This window comes from Ascaphus truei, unplaced genomic scaffold, assembly GCF_040206685.1.
Source record: "Ascaphus truei isolate aAscTru1 unplaced genomic scaffold, aAscTru1.hap1 HAP1_SCAFFOLD_1132, whole genome shotgun sequence".
In the NCBI taxonomy this organism is placed as follows: domain Eukaryota; kingdom Metazoa; phylum Chordata; class Amphibia; order Anura; family Ascaphidae; genus Ascaphus; species Ascaphus truei.
In genome coordinates, this window is record NW_027453999.1 from 20,001 (window position 1) to 38,761 (window position 18,761).

Below are 18,761 nucleotides of genomic sequence, written 5' to 3' on the forward strand. Positions count from 1 at the left end.
GCTGTGGAAGGGGGAGTGGGGCCGGAGCTGTGAAGGGGGGAGGGGGGGACCGGAGCTGTGAGGGGGGGGGGGGACCGGAGCTGTGGAGGGGGGAGGGGGGCCGGAGCTGTGAAGGGGGGGGACCGGAGATGTGGAGGGGGGAGGGGGGCCGGAGGTGTGAACGGGGGGGAATAGAGCTGTGAACGGGGGGGGGGGGGGGGGCGGGGACTGGAGCTGTGAAGGGAGGGGGGGGGCATTCATTTGCAGGGAGGGGACCGGATTGCTGTGAACGGGGGAAAAAGAGACGTGGGGAAGAGGGAGAGAGAGGTGAATGGGTGGAGCGGAGAGAAACAGGGGGAGCGGAGAGAGACAGGGGGAGCAGAGAATTTACATCCCGGGCAACGCCGGGTATATCAGCTAGTAGCCAATAAAGAATATCGCTTGTGAGCACATTTGTATGTCTCAGACAGGTCTGCAGCCCGCCTTTCAAGCAAAGCAAGTATAAACCAACCTCACACTGATGAAACCCATCAAGGTTGAAACATGTCTGTGAGTGGTTTGACTTGCTTTGCTAGTCTCATGCTGTGCTTAAAAGCTGTGTGAACAGTGTTACATCTGCTTATATGAGCTCCATGTGAATGGATATTCCAGGCAAAAGGTGACACATTGTGTGCTCATTTGAATGTAATTTCCCAGAATCCCTTGCTGCAGTGGGAGCACTGTATACTAGGTGATAATGGTTGAAAGGCAGGTGTGCAGACCTGTCTGAGACATGTGAATGTGCTCACAAGTGATATTCTTTATTGGCTATATACACACACACACACACACACACACACACACACACACACACACACACACACACACACACACACACACACATTTAAACGTACTACATTCAAAATGATTTGTTAAGACATTGGCTATGGATTTCACTATAAAGTTCTGTACTGCTGGGCTGATCCATTTCACATCAGATTCTGTGATGTATCTGATAAAAAAATGCAGATTTCCTTAAACGTACAGAACTAGAAACAGTGAGCAGAGGTCAGATCTCCCAAAATAAAACAGAGATCTCTCTCCCATTCCTCTCTCTTCTCTCTCATTCCTCTCTCCCTTCCTCTCCTTCTCTCCCTCTTCCTCTCCTCTCTCTCCATTCCCCTCTCTCCAGCGTTGGACAAATGATCACACAATATTTAATATGCACCTTTGTCGCAGCTACACAACATGCACAGTGACTTTGTGATGCATCCCAGAGGAACGCTGTGTGTGTGCACAGGTCGGATCGGAGCTGTATTGGAGCATGTGAGGCTCCCGTATGCAAGTCCTACGGGCTCTATCGGCGGGAGATTTAACTCCCATACAAATATAGTACATCCAACGCCCTTTCACAACCACATTGTTGTGGCATTCCCAAGATAAGGTGGGAGACATTCCCTATCCAGTCACCCAAATACACCCTAAATTACATGCACCAGGGTGCTCAGTCATTGGGGGCCACCACATGGCTCGCTTTCTAATATTACTCTATACTTACCCAGCTAGCTTTAACTTCACCTAAACCTCTGCTCATTTCATAGCTCTCAATGACATAATGTAAGCACCTACTGTATACCTTCTGGAGCGGTCAAGTCACACCCGCTCCCCCACCCATGTCTGCCACTACTTTACCATGCAATGTGGACTCACGTGGCAGTGAATGGGTTAATGCAGTCCGCTATCTGCCAATGTAAACACGCACATATTTATTTTACCTACCACCAAAAACACTTAGGCGGGTTCCGCCCCCCCACACTGGGAGCCCGGGATCCTTCACTAGAAGACACCAGTATTGTGCACTGTCCCCTGTAGTAAGTGCCGTGATCTGGAGGAAGTAGGCGTTGGAGCTGCTGTTCCTGGCTGGCTGGAAGCGCTCGGGGAAGGCTCTGGAGCTGCTGTTCCTGGCTGGCTGGAAGCGCTCGGGGAAGGCGCTGGAGCTGCTGTTCCTGGCTGGCTGGAAGCGCTCGGGGAAGGCGCTGGAGCTGCTGTTCCTGGCTGGCTGGAAGCGCTCGGGGAAGGCACTGGAGCTGCTGTTCCTGGCTTGCTGGAAACGCTCGAGGAAGGCGTTGGAGCTGCTGTTCCTGGCTGGCTGGAAGCGCTCGGGGAAGGCGCTGGAGCTGCTGTTCCTGGCTGGCTGGAAGCGCTCGGGGAAGGCGTTGGAGCTGCTGTTCCTGGCTGGCTGGAAACGCTCGAGGAAGGCGCTGGAGCTGCTGTTCCTGGCTGGCTGGAAGCGCTCGGGGAAGGCGCTGGAGCTGCTGTTCCTGGCTGGCTGGAAGCGCTCGGGGAAGGCGCTGGAGCTGCTGTTCCTGGCTGGCTGGAAGCGCTCAGGGAAGGCGTCTCCCCGGTGAATATTGGAGTCATTTCCATGCCTGAGAATGTGAGAGGGGGGACTGCCCGGCTTCTGCTGGAACCACTGGATACTGAAGTCCTGGATCTCCTCACCTTCCACAAAGCAGCCCAACACGGCGGAGCTTCCCGCTGACGCCGAGACCCGCTCATATTGGGAAACTCGGACCTGGGAGGAGCCTTTGGTGAAATAAAAGAAAAGGAGAATCCATGGGGCACTGCTAGACAGAAAAAGGAGCTGGTAGTAGGCAAAAATACAATTAAATCACTTTATTGGGCATAATAGCCAACATCTAAAAACAGGACACTTCCCCCGACGCGTTTCCCGCCGCTCAGGGCGCTTTATCAAAGGGTAGTGAGGCTTGGTGGAGGATGCAATATATATATGGTTCCTCCCACCATCATCCAGGGGAAACCCGGAGCATGAATGATCCCACCGAGCACTAAGTGATTACACCGAGCACTAAGTGATTACACCGAGCACTAAGTGATTACACCGAGCACTAAGTGATTACACCGAGCACTAAGTGATTACACCGAGCACTAAGTGATTACACCGAGCACTAAGTGATTACACCGAGCACTAAGTGATTACACCGAGCACTAAGTGATTACACCGAGCACTAAGCACCAAGCACTAAGTGATTACACCGAGCACTAAGTGATTACACCGAGCACTAAGTGATTACACCGAGCACTAAGTGATTACACCGAGCACTGAGTGATTACACCGAGCACTAAGTGATTACACCGAGCACTAAGCACCAAGCACTAAGTGATTACACCGAGCACTGAGTGATTACACCGAGCACTAAGTGATTACACCGAGCACTAAGTGATTACACCAAGCACTAAGTGATTACACCGAGCACTAAGTGATTACACCGAGCACTAAGTGATTACACCGAGCACTAAGTGATTACACCGAGCACTAAGTGATTACACCGAACACTAAGTGATTACACCGAGCACTAAGTGATTACACCGAGCACTAAGTGATTACACCGAGCACTAAGTGATTACACCGAGCACTAAGCACCAAGCACTAAGTGATTACACCGAGCACTAAGTGATTACACCGAGCACTAAGTGATTACACCGAGCACTAAGTGATTACACCGAGCACTAAGTGATTACACCGAGCACTAAGCACCAAGCACTAAGTGATTACACCGAGCACTAAGTGATTACACCGAGCACTAAGTGATTACACCGAGCACTAAGCACCAAGCACTAAGTGATTACACCGAGCACTAAGTGATTACACCGAGCACTAAGTGATTACACCGAGCACTAAGCACCAAGCACTAAGTGATTACACCGAGCACTAAGTGATTACACCGAGCACTAAGTGATTACACCGAGCACTAAGCACTAAGCACTAAGTGATTACACCGAGCACTAAGTGATTACACTGAGCACTAAGTGATTACACCGAGCACTAAGTGATTACACCGAGCACTAAGTGATTACACCGAGCACTAAGTGATTACACCGAGCACTAAGTGATTACACCGAGCACTAAGTGATTACACCGAGCACTAAGTGATTACACCGAGCACTAAGTGATTACATCGAGCACTAAGCACCAAGCACTAAGTGATTACACCCAGCACTAAGTGATTACACCGAGCACTAAGTGATTACACCGAGCACTAAGTGATTACACCGAGCACTAAGTGATTACACCGAGCACTAAGCACCAAGCACTAAGTGATTACACTGAGCACTAAGCACCAAGAACTAAGTGATTACACCAAGCACTAAGTGATTACACCGAGCACTAAGTGATTACACCGAGCACTAAGTGATTACACCGAGCACTAAGTGATTACACCGAGCACTAAGTGATTACACCGAGCACTAAGCACCAAGCACTAAGTGATTACACCGAGCACTAAGTGATTACACCGAGCACTAAGTGATTACACCGATCACTAAGTGATTACACCGAGCACTAAGTGATTACACCGAGCACTAAGTGATTACACCGAGCACTAAGCACCAAGCACTAAGTGATTACACCGAGCACTAAGTGATTACACCGAGCACTAAGTGATTACACCGAGCACTAAGTGATTACACCGAGCACTAAGTGATTACACCGAGCACTAAGTGATTACACCGAGCACTAAGTGATTACACCGAGCACTAAGCACCAAGCACTAAGTGATTACACCGAGCACTAAGTGATTACACCGAGCACTAAGTGATTACACCGAGCACTAAGTGATTACACCGAGCACTAAGTGATTACACCGAGCACTAAGTGATTACACCGAGCACTAAGCACCAAGCACTAAGTGATTACACCGAGCACTAAGTGATTACACCGAGCACTAAGTGATTACACCGAGCACTAAGTGATTACACCGAGCACTAAGTGATAACACCGAGCACTAAGTGATTACACCGAGCACTAAGTGATTACACCGAGCACTAAGTGATAACACCGAGCACTAAGTGATTACACCGAGCACTAAGTGATTACACCGAGCACTAAGCACCAAGCACTAAATGATTACACCGAGCACTAAGTGATTACACCGAGCACTAAGTGATTACACCGAGCACTAAGTGATTACACCGAGCACTAAGTGATTACACCGAGCACTAAGTGATTACACCGAGCACTAAGTGATTACACAGAGCACTAAGTGATTACACCGAGCACTAAGTGATTACACCGAGCACTAAGTGATTACACCGAGCACTAAGTGATTACACCGAGCACTAAGTGATTACACCGAGCACTAAGTGATTACACCGAGCACTAAGTGATTACACCAAGCTCTAAGTGATTACACCGAGCACTAAGTGATTACACCGAGCACTAAGTGATTACACCGAGCACTAAGTGATTACACCGAGCACTAAGTGATTACACCGAGCACTAAGTGATTACACCGAGCACTAAGTGATTACACCGAGCACTAAGTGATTACACCGAGCACTAAGTGATTACACCGAGCACTAAGTGATTACACCGAGCACTAAGTGATTACACCGAGCACTAAGTGATTACACCGAGCACTAAGTGATTACACCGAGCACTAAGTGATTACACCGAGCACTAAGCACCAAGCACTAAGTGATTACACCGAGCACTAAGCACCAAGCACTAAGTGATTACACCGAGCACTAAGTGATTACACCGAGCACTAAGCACCAAGCACTAAGTGATTACACCGAGCACTAAGCACCAAGCACTAAGTGATTACACCGAGCACTAAGCACCAAGCACTAAGTGATTACACCGAGCACTAAGCACCAAGCACTAAGTGATTACACCGAGCACTAAGTGATTACACCGAGCACTAAGTGATTACACCGAGCACTAAGTGATTACACCGAGCACTAAGTGATTACACCGAGCACTAAGCACCAAGCACTAAGTGATTACACCGAGCACTAAGTGATTACACCGAGCACTAAGTGATTACACCGAGCACTAAGTGATTACACCGAGCACTAAGTGATTACACCGAGCACTAAGTGATTACACCGAGCACTAAGCACCAAGCACTAAGTGATTACACCAAGCACTAAGTGATTACACCGAGCACTAAGCACCAAGCACTAAGTGATTACACCGAGCACTAAGCACCAAGCACTAAGTGATTACACCGAGCACTAAGCACCAAGCACTAAGTGATTACACCGAGCACTAAGCACCAAGCACTAAGTGATTACACCGAGCACTAAGTGATTACACCGAGCACTAAGTGATTACACCGAGCACTAAGTGATTACACCGAGCACTAAGTGATTACACCGAGCACTAAGCACCAAGCACTAAGTGATTACACCGAGCACTAAGTGATTACACCGAGCACTAAGTGATTACACCGAGCACTAAGTGATTACACCGAGCACTAAGTGATTACACCGAGCACTAAGTGATTACACCGAGCACTAAGCACCAAGCACTAAGTGATTACACCAAGCACTAAGTGATTACACCGAGCACTAAGTGATTACACCGAGCACTAAGCACCAAGCACTAAGTGATTACACCGAGCACTAAGCACCAAGCACTAAGTGATTACACCGAGCACTAAGCACCAAGCACTAAGTGATTACACCGAGCACTAAGCACCAAGCACTAAGTGATTACACCGAGCACTAAGTGATTACACCGAGCACTAAGTGATTACACCGAGCACTAAGTGATTACACCGAGCACTAAGTGATTACACCGAGCACTAAGCACCAAGCACTAAGTGATTACACCGAGCACTAAGTGATTACACCGAGCACTAAGTGATTACACCGAGCACTAAGTGATTACACCGAGCACTAAGTGATTACACCGAGCACTAAGTGATTACACCGAGCACTAAGCACCAAGCACTAAGTGATTACACCAAGCACTAAGTGATTACACCGAGCACTAAGTGATTACACCGAGCACTAAGTGATTACACCAAGCTCTAAGTGATTACACCGAGCACTAAGTGATTACACCGAGCACTAAGTGATTACACCGAGCACTAAGTGATTACACCGAGCACTAAGTGATTACACCGAGCACTAAGTGATTACACCGAGCACTAAGTGATTACACCGAGCACTAAGTGATTACACCGAGCACTAAGTGATTACACCGAGCACTAAGTGATTACACCGAGCACTAAGTGATTACACCGAGCACTAAGTGATTACACCGAGCACTAAGTGATTACACCGAGCACTAAGCACCAAGCACTAAGTGATTACACCGAGCACTAAGCACCAAGCACTAAGTGATTACACCGAGCACTAAGTGATTACACCGAGCACTAAGTGATTACACCGAGCACTAAGTGATTACACCGAGCACTAAGCACCAAGCACTAAGTGATTACACCGAGCACTAAGTGATTACACCGAGCACTAAGTGATTACACCGAGCACTAAGTGATTACACCGAGCACTAAGTGATTACACCGAGCACTAAGTGATTACACCGAGCACTAAGCACCAAGCACTAAGTGATTACACCAAGCACTAAGTGATTACACCGAGCACTAAGTGATTACACCGAGCACTAAGTGATTACACCGAGCACTAAGTGATTACACCGAGCACTAAGCACCAAGCACTAAGTGATTACACCGAGCACTAAGTGATTACACCGAGCACCAAGCACTAAGTGATTACACCGAGCACTAAGTGATTACACCGAGCACTAAGTGATTACACCGAGCACTAAGTGATTACACCGAGCACTAAGTGATTACACCGAGCACTAAGTGATTACACCGAGCACTAAGTGATTACACCGAGCACTAAGCACCAAGCACTAAGTGATTACACCGAGCACTAAGTGATTACACCGAGCACTAAGTGATTACACCGAGCACTAAGTGATTACACCGAGCACTAAGTGATTACACCGAGCACTAAGTGATTACACCGAGCACTAAGCACCAAGCACTAAGTGATTACACCAAGCACTAAGTGATTACACCGAGCACTAAGTGATTACACCGAGCACTAAGTGATTACACCGAGCACTAAGTGATTACACCGAGCACTAAGCACCAAGCACTAAGTGATTACACCGAGCACTAAGTGATTACACCGAGCACCAAGCACTAAGTGATTACACCGAGCACTAAGTGATTACACCGAGCACTAAGTGATTACACCGAGCACTAAGTGATTACACCGAGCCCTAAGTGATTACACCGAGCACTAAGTGATTACACCGAGCACTAAGTGATTACACCGAGCACTAAGTGATTACACCGAGCACTAAGTGATTACACCGAGCACTAAGTGATTACACCGAGCACTAAGTGATTACACCGAGCACTAATTGATTACACCAAGCACTAAGTGATTACACCGAGCACTAAGTGATTACACCGAGCACTAAGTGATTACACCGAGCACTAAGTGATTACACCGAGCACTAAGCACCAAGCACTAAGTGATTACACTGAGCACTAAGCACCAAGCACTAAGTGATTACACTGAGCACTAAGTGATTACACCGAGCACTAAGTGATTACACCGAGCACTAAGTGATTATACCGAGCACTAAGTGATTACACCGAGCACTAAGCACCAAGCACTAAGTGATTACACCGAGCACTAAGTGATTACACCGAGCACTAAGCACCAAGCACTAAGTGATTACACCGAGCACTAAGTGATTACACCGAGCACTATGTGATTACACCGAGCACTAAGTGATTACACCGATCACTAAGTGATTACACCGAGCACTAAGTGATTACACCAAGCACTAAGCACCGAGCACTAAGTGATTACACCGAGCACTAAGTGATTACACCGAGCACTAAGCACCAAGCACTAAGTGATTACACTGAGCACTAAGTGATTACACCGAGCACTAAGTGATTACACCGAGCACTAAGTGATTACACCGAGCACTAAGTGATTACACCGAGCACTAAGTGATTACACCGAGCACTAAGCACCAAGCACTAAGTGATTACACCGAGCACTAAGTGATTACACCGAGCACTAAGTGATTACACCGAGCACTAAGTGATTACACCGAGCACTAAGTGATTACACCGAGCACTAAGTGATTACACCGAGCACTAAGCACCAAGCACTAAGTGATTACACCGAGCACTAAGTGATTACACCGAGCACTAAGTGATTACACCGAGCACTAAGTGATTACACCGAGCACTAAGTGATAACACCGAGCACTAAGTGATTACACCGAGCACTAAGTGATTACACCGAGCACTAAGCATCAAGCACTAAGTGATTACACCGAGCACTAAGCACCAAGCACTAAGTGATTACACCGAGCACTAAGTGATTACACCGAGCACTAAGTGATTACACCGAGCACTAAGCACCAAGCACTAAGTGATTACACCGAGCACTAAGCACCAAGCACTAAGTGATTACACCGAGCACTAAGTGATTACACCGAGCACTAAGTGATTACACCGAGCACTAAGTGATTACACCGAGCACTAAGTGATTACACCGAGCACTAAGTGATTACACCGAGCACTAAGTGATTACACCGAGCACTAAGCACCAAGCACTAAGTGATTACACCGAGCACTAAGTGATTACACCGAGCACTAAGTGATTACACCGAGCACTAAGTGATTACACCGAGCACTAAGTGATTACACCGAGCACTAAGCACCAAGCACTAAGTGATTACACCGAGCACTAAGTGATTACACCGAGCACTAAGTGATTACACCGAGCACTAAGTGATTACACCGAGCACTAAGTGATTACACCGAGCACTAAGTGATTACACCGAGCACTAAGCACCAAGCACTAAGTGATTACACCGAGCACTAAGTGATTACACCGAGCACTAAGTGATTACACCGAGCACTAAGTGATTACACCGAGCACTAAGTGATTACACCGAGCACTAAGCACCAAGCACTAAGTGATTACACCGAGCACTAAGTGATTACACCGAGCACTAAGTGATTACACCGAGCACTAAGTGATTACACCGAGCACTAAGTGATTACACCGAGCACTAAGCACCAAGCACTAAGTGATTACACCGAGCACTAAGTGATTACACCGAGCACTAAGTGATTACACCGAGCACCAAGCACTAAGTGATTACACCGAGCACTAAGTGATTACACCGAGCACTAAGTGATTACACCGAGCACTAAGTGATTACACCGAGCCCTAAGTGATTACACCGAGCACTAAGTGATTACACCGAGCACTAAGTGATTACACCGAGCACTAAGTGATTACACCGAGCACTAAGTGATTACACCGAGCACTAAGTGATTACACCGAGCACTAAGTGATTACACCGAGCACTAATTGATTACACCGAGCACTAAGTGATTACACCGAGCACTAAGTGATTACACCGAGCACTAAGTGATTACACCGAGCACTAAGTGATTACACCGAGCACTAAGCACCAAGCACTAAGTGATTACACCGAGCACTAAGCACCAAGCACTAAGTGATTACACTGAGCACTAAGTGATTACACCGAGCACTAAGTGATTACACCGAGCACTAAGTGATTATACCGAGCACTAAGTGATTACACCGAGCACTAAGCACCAAGCACTAAGTGATTACACCGAGCACTAAGTGATTACACCGAGCACTAAGCACCAAGCACTAAGTGATTACACCGAGCACTAAGTGATTACACCGAGCACTATGTGATTACACCGAGCACTAAGTGATTACACCGATCACTAAGTGATTACACCGAGCACTAAGTGATTACACCAAGCACTAAGCACCGAGCACTAAGTGATTACACCGAGCACTAAGTGATTACACCGAGCACTAAGCACCAAGCACTAAGTGATTACACCGAGCACTAAGTGATTACACCGAGCACTAAGTGATTACACCGAGCACTAAGTGATTACACCGAGCACTAAGTGATTACACCGAGCACTAAGTGATTACACCAAGCACTAAGCACCAAGCACTAAGTGATTACACCGAGCACTAAGTGATTACACCGAGCACTAAGTGATTACACCGAGCACTAAGTGATTACATCGAGCACTAAGTGATTACACCGAGCACTAAGTGATTACACCGAGCACTAAGTGATTACACCGAGCACTAAGTGATTACACCGAGCACTAAGTGATTACACCGAGCACTAAGTGATTACACCGAGCACTAAGTGATTACACCGAGCACTAAGTGATTACACCGAGCACTAAGTGATTACACCGAGCACTAAGCACCAAGCACTAAGTGATTACACCGAGCACTAAGTGATTACACCGAGCACCAAGCACTAAGTGATTACACCGAGCACTAAGTGATTACACCGAGCACTAAGTGATTACACCGAGCACTAAGTGATTACACCGAGCACTAAGCACCAAGCACTAAGTGATTACACCGAGCACTAAGCACCAAGCACTAAGTGATTACACCGAGCACTAAGTGATTACACCGAGCACTAAGTGATTACACCGAGCACTAAGTGATTACACCGAGCACTAAGTGATTACACCGAGCACTAAGCACCAAGCACTAAGTGATTACACCGAGCACTAAGTGATTACACCGAGCACTAAGTGATTACACCGAGCACTAAGTGATTACACCGAGCACTAAGTGATTACACCGAGCACTAAGTGATTACACCGAGCACTAAGCACCAAGCACTAAGTGATTACACCAAGCACTAAGTGATTACACCGAGCACTAAGCACCAAGCACTAAGTGATTACACCGAGCACTAAGCACCAAGCACTAAGTGATTACACCGAGCACTAAGCACCAAGCACTAAGTGATTACACCGAGCACTAAGCACCAAGCACTAAGTGATTACACCGAGCACTAAGTGATTACACCGAGCACTAAGTGATTACACCGAGCACTAAGTGATTACACCGAGCACTAAGTGATTACACCGAGCACTAAGCACCAAGCACTAAGTGATTACACCGAGCACTAAGTGATTACACCGAGCACTAAGTGATTACACCGAGCACTAAGTGATTACACCGAGCACTAAGTGATTACACCGAGCACTAAGTGATTACACCGAGCACTAAGCACCAAGCACTAAGTGATTACACCAAGCACTAAGTGATTACACCGAGCACTAAGTGATTACACCGAGCACTAAGCACCAAGCACTAAGTGATTACACCGAGCACTAAGCACCAAGCACTAAGTGATTACACCGAGCACTAAGCACCAAGCACTAAGTGATTACACCGAGCACTAAGCACCAAGCACTAAGTGATTACACCGAGCACTAAGTGATTACACCGAGCACTAAGTGATTACACCGAGCACTAAGTGATTACACCGAGCACTAAGTGATTACACCGAGCACTAAGCACCAAGCACTAAGTGATTACACCGAGCACTAAGTGATTACACCGAGCACTAAGTGATTACACCGAGCACTAAGTGATTACACCGAGCACTAAGTGATTACACCGAGCACTAAGTGATTACACCGAGCACTAAGCACCAAGCACTAAGTGATTACACCAAGCACTAAGTGATTACACCGAGCACTAAGTGATTACACCGAGCACTAAGTGATTACACCAAGCTCTAAGTGATTACACCGAGCACTAAGTGATTACACCGAGCACTAAGTGATTACACCGAGCACTAAGTGATTACACCGAGCACTAAGTGATTACACCGAGCACTAAGTGATTACACCGAGCACTAAGTGATTACACCGAGCACTAAGTGATTACACCGAGCACTAAGTGATTACACCGAGCACTAAGTGATTACACCGAGCACTAAGTGATTACACCGAGCACTAAGTGATTACACCGAGCACTAAGCACCAAGCACTAAGTGATTACACCGAGCACTAAGCACCAAGCACTAAGTGATTACACCGAGCACTAAGTGATTACACCGAGCACTAAGTGATTACACCGAGCACTAAGTGATTACACCGAGCACTAAGCACCAAGCACTAAGTGATTACACCGAGCACTAAGTGATTACACCGAGCACTAAGTGATTACACCGAGCACTAAGTGATTACACCGAGCACTAAGTGATTACACCGAGCACTAAGTGATTACACCGAGCACTAAGCACCAAGCACTAAGTGATTACACCAAGCACTAAGTGATTACACCGAGCACTAAGTGATTACACCGAGCACTAAGTGATTACACCGAGCACTAAGTGATTACACCGAGCACTAAGCACCAAGCACTAAGTGATTACACCGAGCACTAAGTGATTACACCGAGCACCAAGCACTAAGTGATTACACCGAGCACTAAGTGATTACACCGAGCACTAAGTGATTACACCGAGCACTAAGTGATTACACCGAGCACTAAGTGATTACACCGAGCACTAAGTGATTACACCGAGCACTAAGTGATTACACCGAGCACTAAGCACCAAGCACTAAGTGATTACACCGAGCACTAAGTGATTACACCGAGCACTAAGTGATTACACCGAGCACTAAGTGATTACACCGAGCACTAAGTGATTACACCGAGCACTAAGTGATTACACCGAGCACTAAGCACCAAGCACTAAGTGATTACACCAAGCACTAAGTGATTACACCGAGCACTAAGTGATTACACCGAGCACTAAGTGATTACACCGAGCACTAAGTGATTACACCGAGCACTAAGCACCAAGCACTAAGTGATTACACCGAGCACTAAGTGATTACACCGAGCACCAAGCACTAAGTGATTACACCGAGCACTAAGTGATTACACCGAGCACTAAGTGATTACACCGAGCACTAAGTGATTACACCGAGCCCTAAGTGATTACACCGAGCACTAAGTGATTACACCGAGCACTAAGTGATTACACCGAGCACTAAGTGATTACACCGAGCACTAAGTGATTACACCGAGCACTAAGTGATTACACCGAGCACTAAGTGATTACACCGAGCACTAATTGATTACACCAAGCACTAAGTGATTACACCGAGCACTAAGTGATTACACCGAGCACTAAGTGATTACACCGAGCACTAAGTGATTACACCGAGCACTAAGCACCAAGCACTAAGTGATTACACTGAGCACTAAGCACCAAGCACTAAGTGATTACACTGAGCACTAAGTGATTACACCGAGCACTAAGTGATTACACCGAGCACTAAGTGATTATACCGAGCACTAAGTGATTACACCGAGCACTAAGCACCAAGCACTAAGTGATTACACCGAGCACTAAGTGATTACACCGAGCACTAAGCACCAAGCACTAAGTGATTACACCGAGCACTAAGTGATTACACCGAGCACTATGTGATTACACCGAGCACTAAGTGATTACACCGATCACTAAGTGATTACACCGAGCACTAAGTGATTACACCAAGCACTAAGCACCGAGCACTAAGTGATTACACCGAGCACTAAGTGATTACACCGAGCACTAAGCACCAAGCACTAAGTGATTACACCGAGCACTAAGTGATTACACCGAGCACTAAGTGATTACACCGAGCACTAAGTGATTACACCGAGCACTAAGTGATTACACCGAGCACTAAGTGATTACACCGAGCACTAAGCACCAAGCACTAAGTGATTACACCGAGCACTAAGTGATTACACCGAGCACTAAGTGATTACACCGAGCACTAAGTGATTACACCGAGCACTAAGTGATTACACCGAGCACTAAGTGATTACACCGAGCACTAAGCACCAAGCACTAAGTGATTACACCGAGCACTAAGTGATTACACCGAGCACTAAGTGATTACACCGAGCACTAAGTGATTACACCGAGCACTAAGTGATAACACCGAGCACTAAGTGATTACACCGAGCACTAAGTGATTACACCGAGCACTAAGCATCAAGCACTAAGTGATTACACCGAGCACTAAGCACCAAGCACTAAGTGATTACACCGAGCACTAAGTGATTACACCGAGCACTAAGTGATTACACCGAGCACTAAGCACCAAGCACTAAGTGATTACACCGAGCACTAAGCACCAAGCACTAAGTGATTACACCGAGCACTAAGTGATTACACCGAGCACTAAGTGATTACACCGAGCACTAAGTGATTACACCGAGCACTAAGTGATTACACCGAGCACTAAGTGATTACACCGAGCACTAAGTGATTACACCGAGCACTAAGCACCAAGCACTAAGTGATTACACCGAGCACTAAGTGATTACACCGAGCACTAAGTGATTACACCGAGCACTAAGTGATTACACCGAGCACTAAGTGATTACACCGAGCACTAAGCACCAAGCACTAAGTGATTACACCGAGCACTAAGTGATTACACCGAGCACTAAGTGATTACACCGAGCACTAAGTGATTACACCGAGCACTAAGTGATTACACCGAGCACTAAGTGATTACACCGAGCACTAAGCACCAAGCACTAAGTGATTACACCGAGCACTAAGTGATTACACCGAGCACTAAGTGATTACACCGAGCACTAAGTGATTACACCGAGCACTAAGTGATTACACCGAGCACTAAGCACCAAGCACTAAGTGATTACACCGAGCACTAAGTGATTACACCGAGCACTAAGTGATTACACCGAGCACTAAGTGATTACACCGAGCACTAAGTGATTACACCGAGCACTAAGCACCAAGCACTAAGTGATTACACCGAGCACTAAGTGATTACACCGAGCACTAAGTGATTACACCGAGCACCAAGCACTAAGTGATTACACCGAGCACTAAGTGATTACACCGAGCACTAAGTGATTACACCGAGCACTAAGTGATTACACCGAGCCCTAAGTGATTACACCGAGCACTAAGTGATTACACCGAGCACTAAGTGATTACACCGAGCACTAAGTGATTACACCGAGCACTAAGTGATTACACCGAGCACTAAGTGATTACACCGAGCACTAAGTGATTACACCGAGCACTAATTGATTACACCGAGCACTAAGTGATTACACCGAGCACTAAGTGATTACACCGAGCACTAAGTGATTACACCGAGCACTAAGTGATTACACCGAGCACTAAGCACCAAGCACTAAGTGATTACACCGAGCACTAAGCACCAAGCACTAAGTGATTACACTGAGCACTAAGTGATTACACCGAGCACTAAGTGATTACACCGAGCACTAAGTGATTATACCGAGCACTAAGTGATTACACCGAGCACTAAGCACCAAGCACTAAGTGATTACACCGAGCACTAAGTGATTACACCGAGCACTAAGCACCAAGCACTAAGTGATTACACCGAGCACTAAGTGATTACACCGAGCACTATGTGATTACACCGAGCACTAAGTGATTACACCGATCACTAAGTGATTACACCGAGCACTAAGTGATTACACCAAGCACTAAGCACCGAGCACTAAGTGATTACACCGAGCACTAAGTGATTACACCGAGCACTAAGCACCAAGCACTAAGTGATTACACCGAGCACTAAGTGATTACACCGAGCACTAAGTGATTACACCGAGCACTAAGTGATTACACCGAGCACTAAGTGATTACACCGAGCACTAAGTGATTACACCAAGCACTAAGCACCAAGCACTAAGTGATTACACCGAGCACTAAGTGATTACACCGAGCACTAAGTGATTACACCGAGCACTAAGTGATTACATCGAGCACTAAGTGATTACACCGAGCACTAAGTGATTACACCGAGCACTAAGTGATTACACCGAGCACTAAGTGATTACACCGAGCACTAAGTGATTACACCGAGCACTAAGTGATTACACCGAGCACTAAGTGATTACACCGAGCACTAAGTGATTACACCGAGCACTAAGTGATTACACCGAGCACTAAGCACCAAGCACTTAGTGATTACACCGAGCACTAAGCACCAAGCACTAAGTGATTACACCGAGCACTAAGCACCAAGCACTAAGTGATTACACCGAGCACTAAGCACCAAGCACTAAGTGATTACACCGAGCACTAAGCACCAAGCACTAAGTGATTACACCGAGCACTAAGCACCAAGCACTAAGTGATTACACCGAGCACTAAGTGATTACACCGAGCACTAAGTGATTACACCGAGCACTAAGTGATTACACCGAGCACTAAGTGATTACACCGAGCACTAAGTGATTACACCGAGCACTAAGCACCAAGCACTAAGTGATTACACCGAGCACTAAGTGATTACACCGAGCACTAAGTGATTACACCGAGCACTAAGTGATTACACCGAGCACTAAGTGATTACACCGAGCACTAAGCACCAAGCACTAAGTGATTACACCGAGCACTAAGTGATTACACCGAGCACTAAGTGATTACACCGAGCACCAAGCACTAAGTGATTACACCGAGCACTATGTGATTACACCGAGCACTAAGTGATTACACCGAGCACTAAGTGATTACACCGAGCACTAAGTGATTACACCGAGCCCTAAGTGATTACACCGAGCACTAAGTGATTACACCGAGCACTAAGTGATTACACCGAGCACTAAGTGATTACATCGAGCACTAAGTGATTACACCGAGCACTAAGTGATTACACCGAGCACTAAGTGATTACACCGAGCACTAATTGATTACACCGAGCACTAAGTGATTACACCGAGCACTAAGTGATTACACCGAGCACTAAGTGATTACACCGAGCACTAAGTGATTACACCGAGCACTAAGCACCAAGCACTAAGTGATTACACCGAGCACTAAGCACCAAGCACTAAGTGATTACACCGAGCACTAAGTGATTACACCGAGCACTAAGTGATTACACCGAGCACTAAGCACCAAGCACTAAGTGATTACACCGAGCACTAAGTGATTACACCGAGCACTAAGTGATTACACCGAGCACTAAGTGATTACACCGAGCACTAAGTGATTACACCGAGCACTAAGCACCAAGCACTAAGTGATTACACCGAGCACTAAGTGATTACACCGAGCACTAAGCACCAAGCACTAAGTGATTACACCGAGCACTAAGTGATTACACCGAGCACTAAGTGATTACACCGAGCACTAAGTGATTACACCGAGCACTAAGTGATTACACCGAGCACTAAGTGATTACACCGAGCACTAAGCACCAAGCACTAAGTGATTACACAGAGCACTAAGTGATTACACCGAGCACTAAGTGATTACACCGAGCACTAAGTGATTACATCGAGCACTAAGTGATTACACCGAGCACTAAGTGATTACACCGAGCACTAAGTGATTACACCGAGCACTAAGTGATTACACCGAGCACTAAGTGATTACACCGAGCACTAAGTGATTACATCGAGCACAAAGTGATTACACCGAGCACTAAGTGATTACACCGAGCACTAAGTGATTACACCGAGCACTAAGTGATTACACCGAGCACTAAGCACCAAGCACTAAGTGATTACACCGAGCACTAAGTGATTACACCGAGCACTAAGCACCAAGCACTAAGTGATTACACCGAGCACTAAGTGATTACACCGAGCACTAAGTGATTACACCGAGCACTAATTGATTACACCGAGCACTAAGTGATTACACCGAGCACTAAGCACCAAGCACTAAGTGATTACACCGAGCACTAAGTGATTACACCGAGCACTAAGTGATTACACCGAGCACTAAGTGATTACATCGAGCACTAAGTGATTACACCGAGCACTAAGTGATTACACCGAGCACTAAGTGATTACACCGAGCACTAAGTGATTACATCGAGCACTAAGTGATTACACCGAGCACTAAGTGATTACAGCGAGCACTAAGTGATTACACCGAGCACTAAGTGATTGGCCGTATCCAGGAACCGTGAGATGGAAACGGGACGGCGGATTATTTAATAAAATAAAAAAGGAAATATAAACAACCATATGAGTCATATAAAGGTGCATAGCTCACAAATATAAAGCATAAAAATACAATGAAAGATGAAGAACATCTAAATATGGTGAATATAAATATGTATGTATAAGACATC

General features: G+C 46.4%; 1 protein-coding gene across 1 annotated transcript in view; it reads right to left on the reverse strand.

Moving 5' to 3' along the window:
* LOC142475286 (uncharacterized) overlaps nucleotides 1-18,761 on the reverse strand; it is a 36,943-nt gene that overhangs the window by 4,281 nt on the left and 13,901 nt on the right. The window contains exon 3 of the mRNA XM_075581218.1: nucleotides 1,738-2,544. Within this exon, the coding sequence (XP_075437333.1) occupies nucleotides 1,738-2,544 (807 nt within the window). The remainder of the gene's footprint in view (nucleotides 1-1,737; nucleotides 2,545-18,761) is intronic.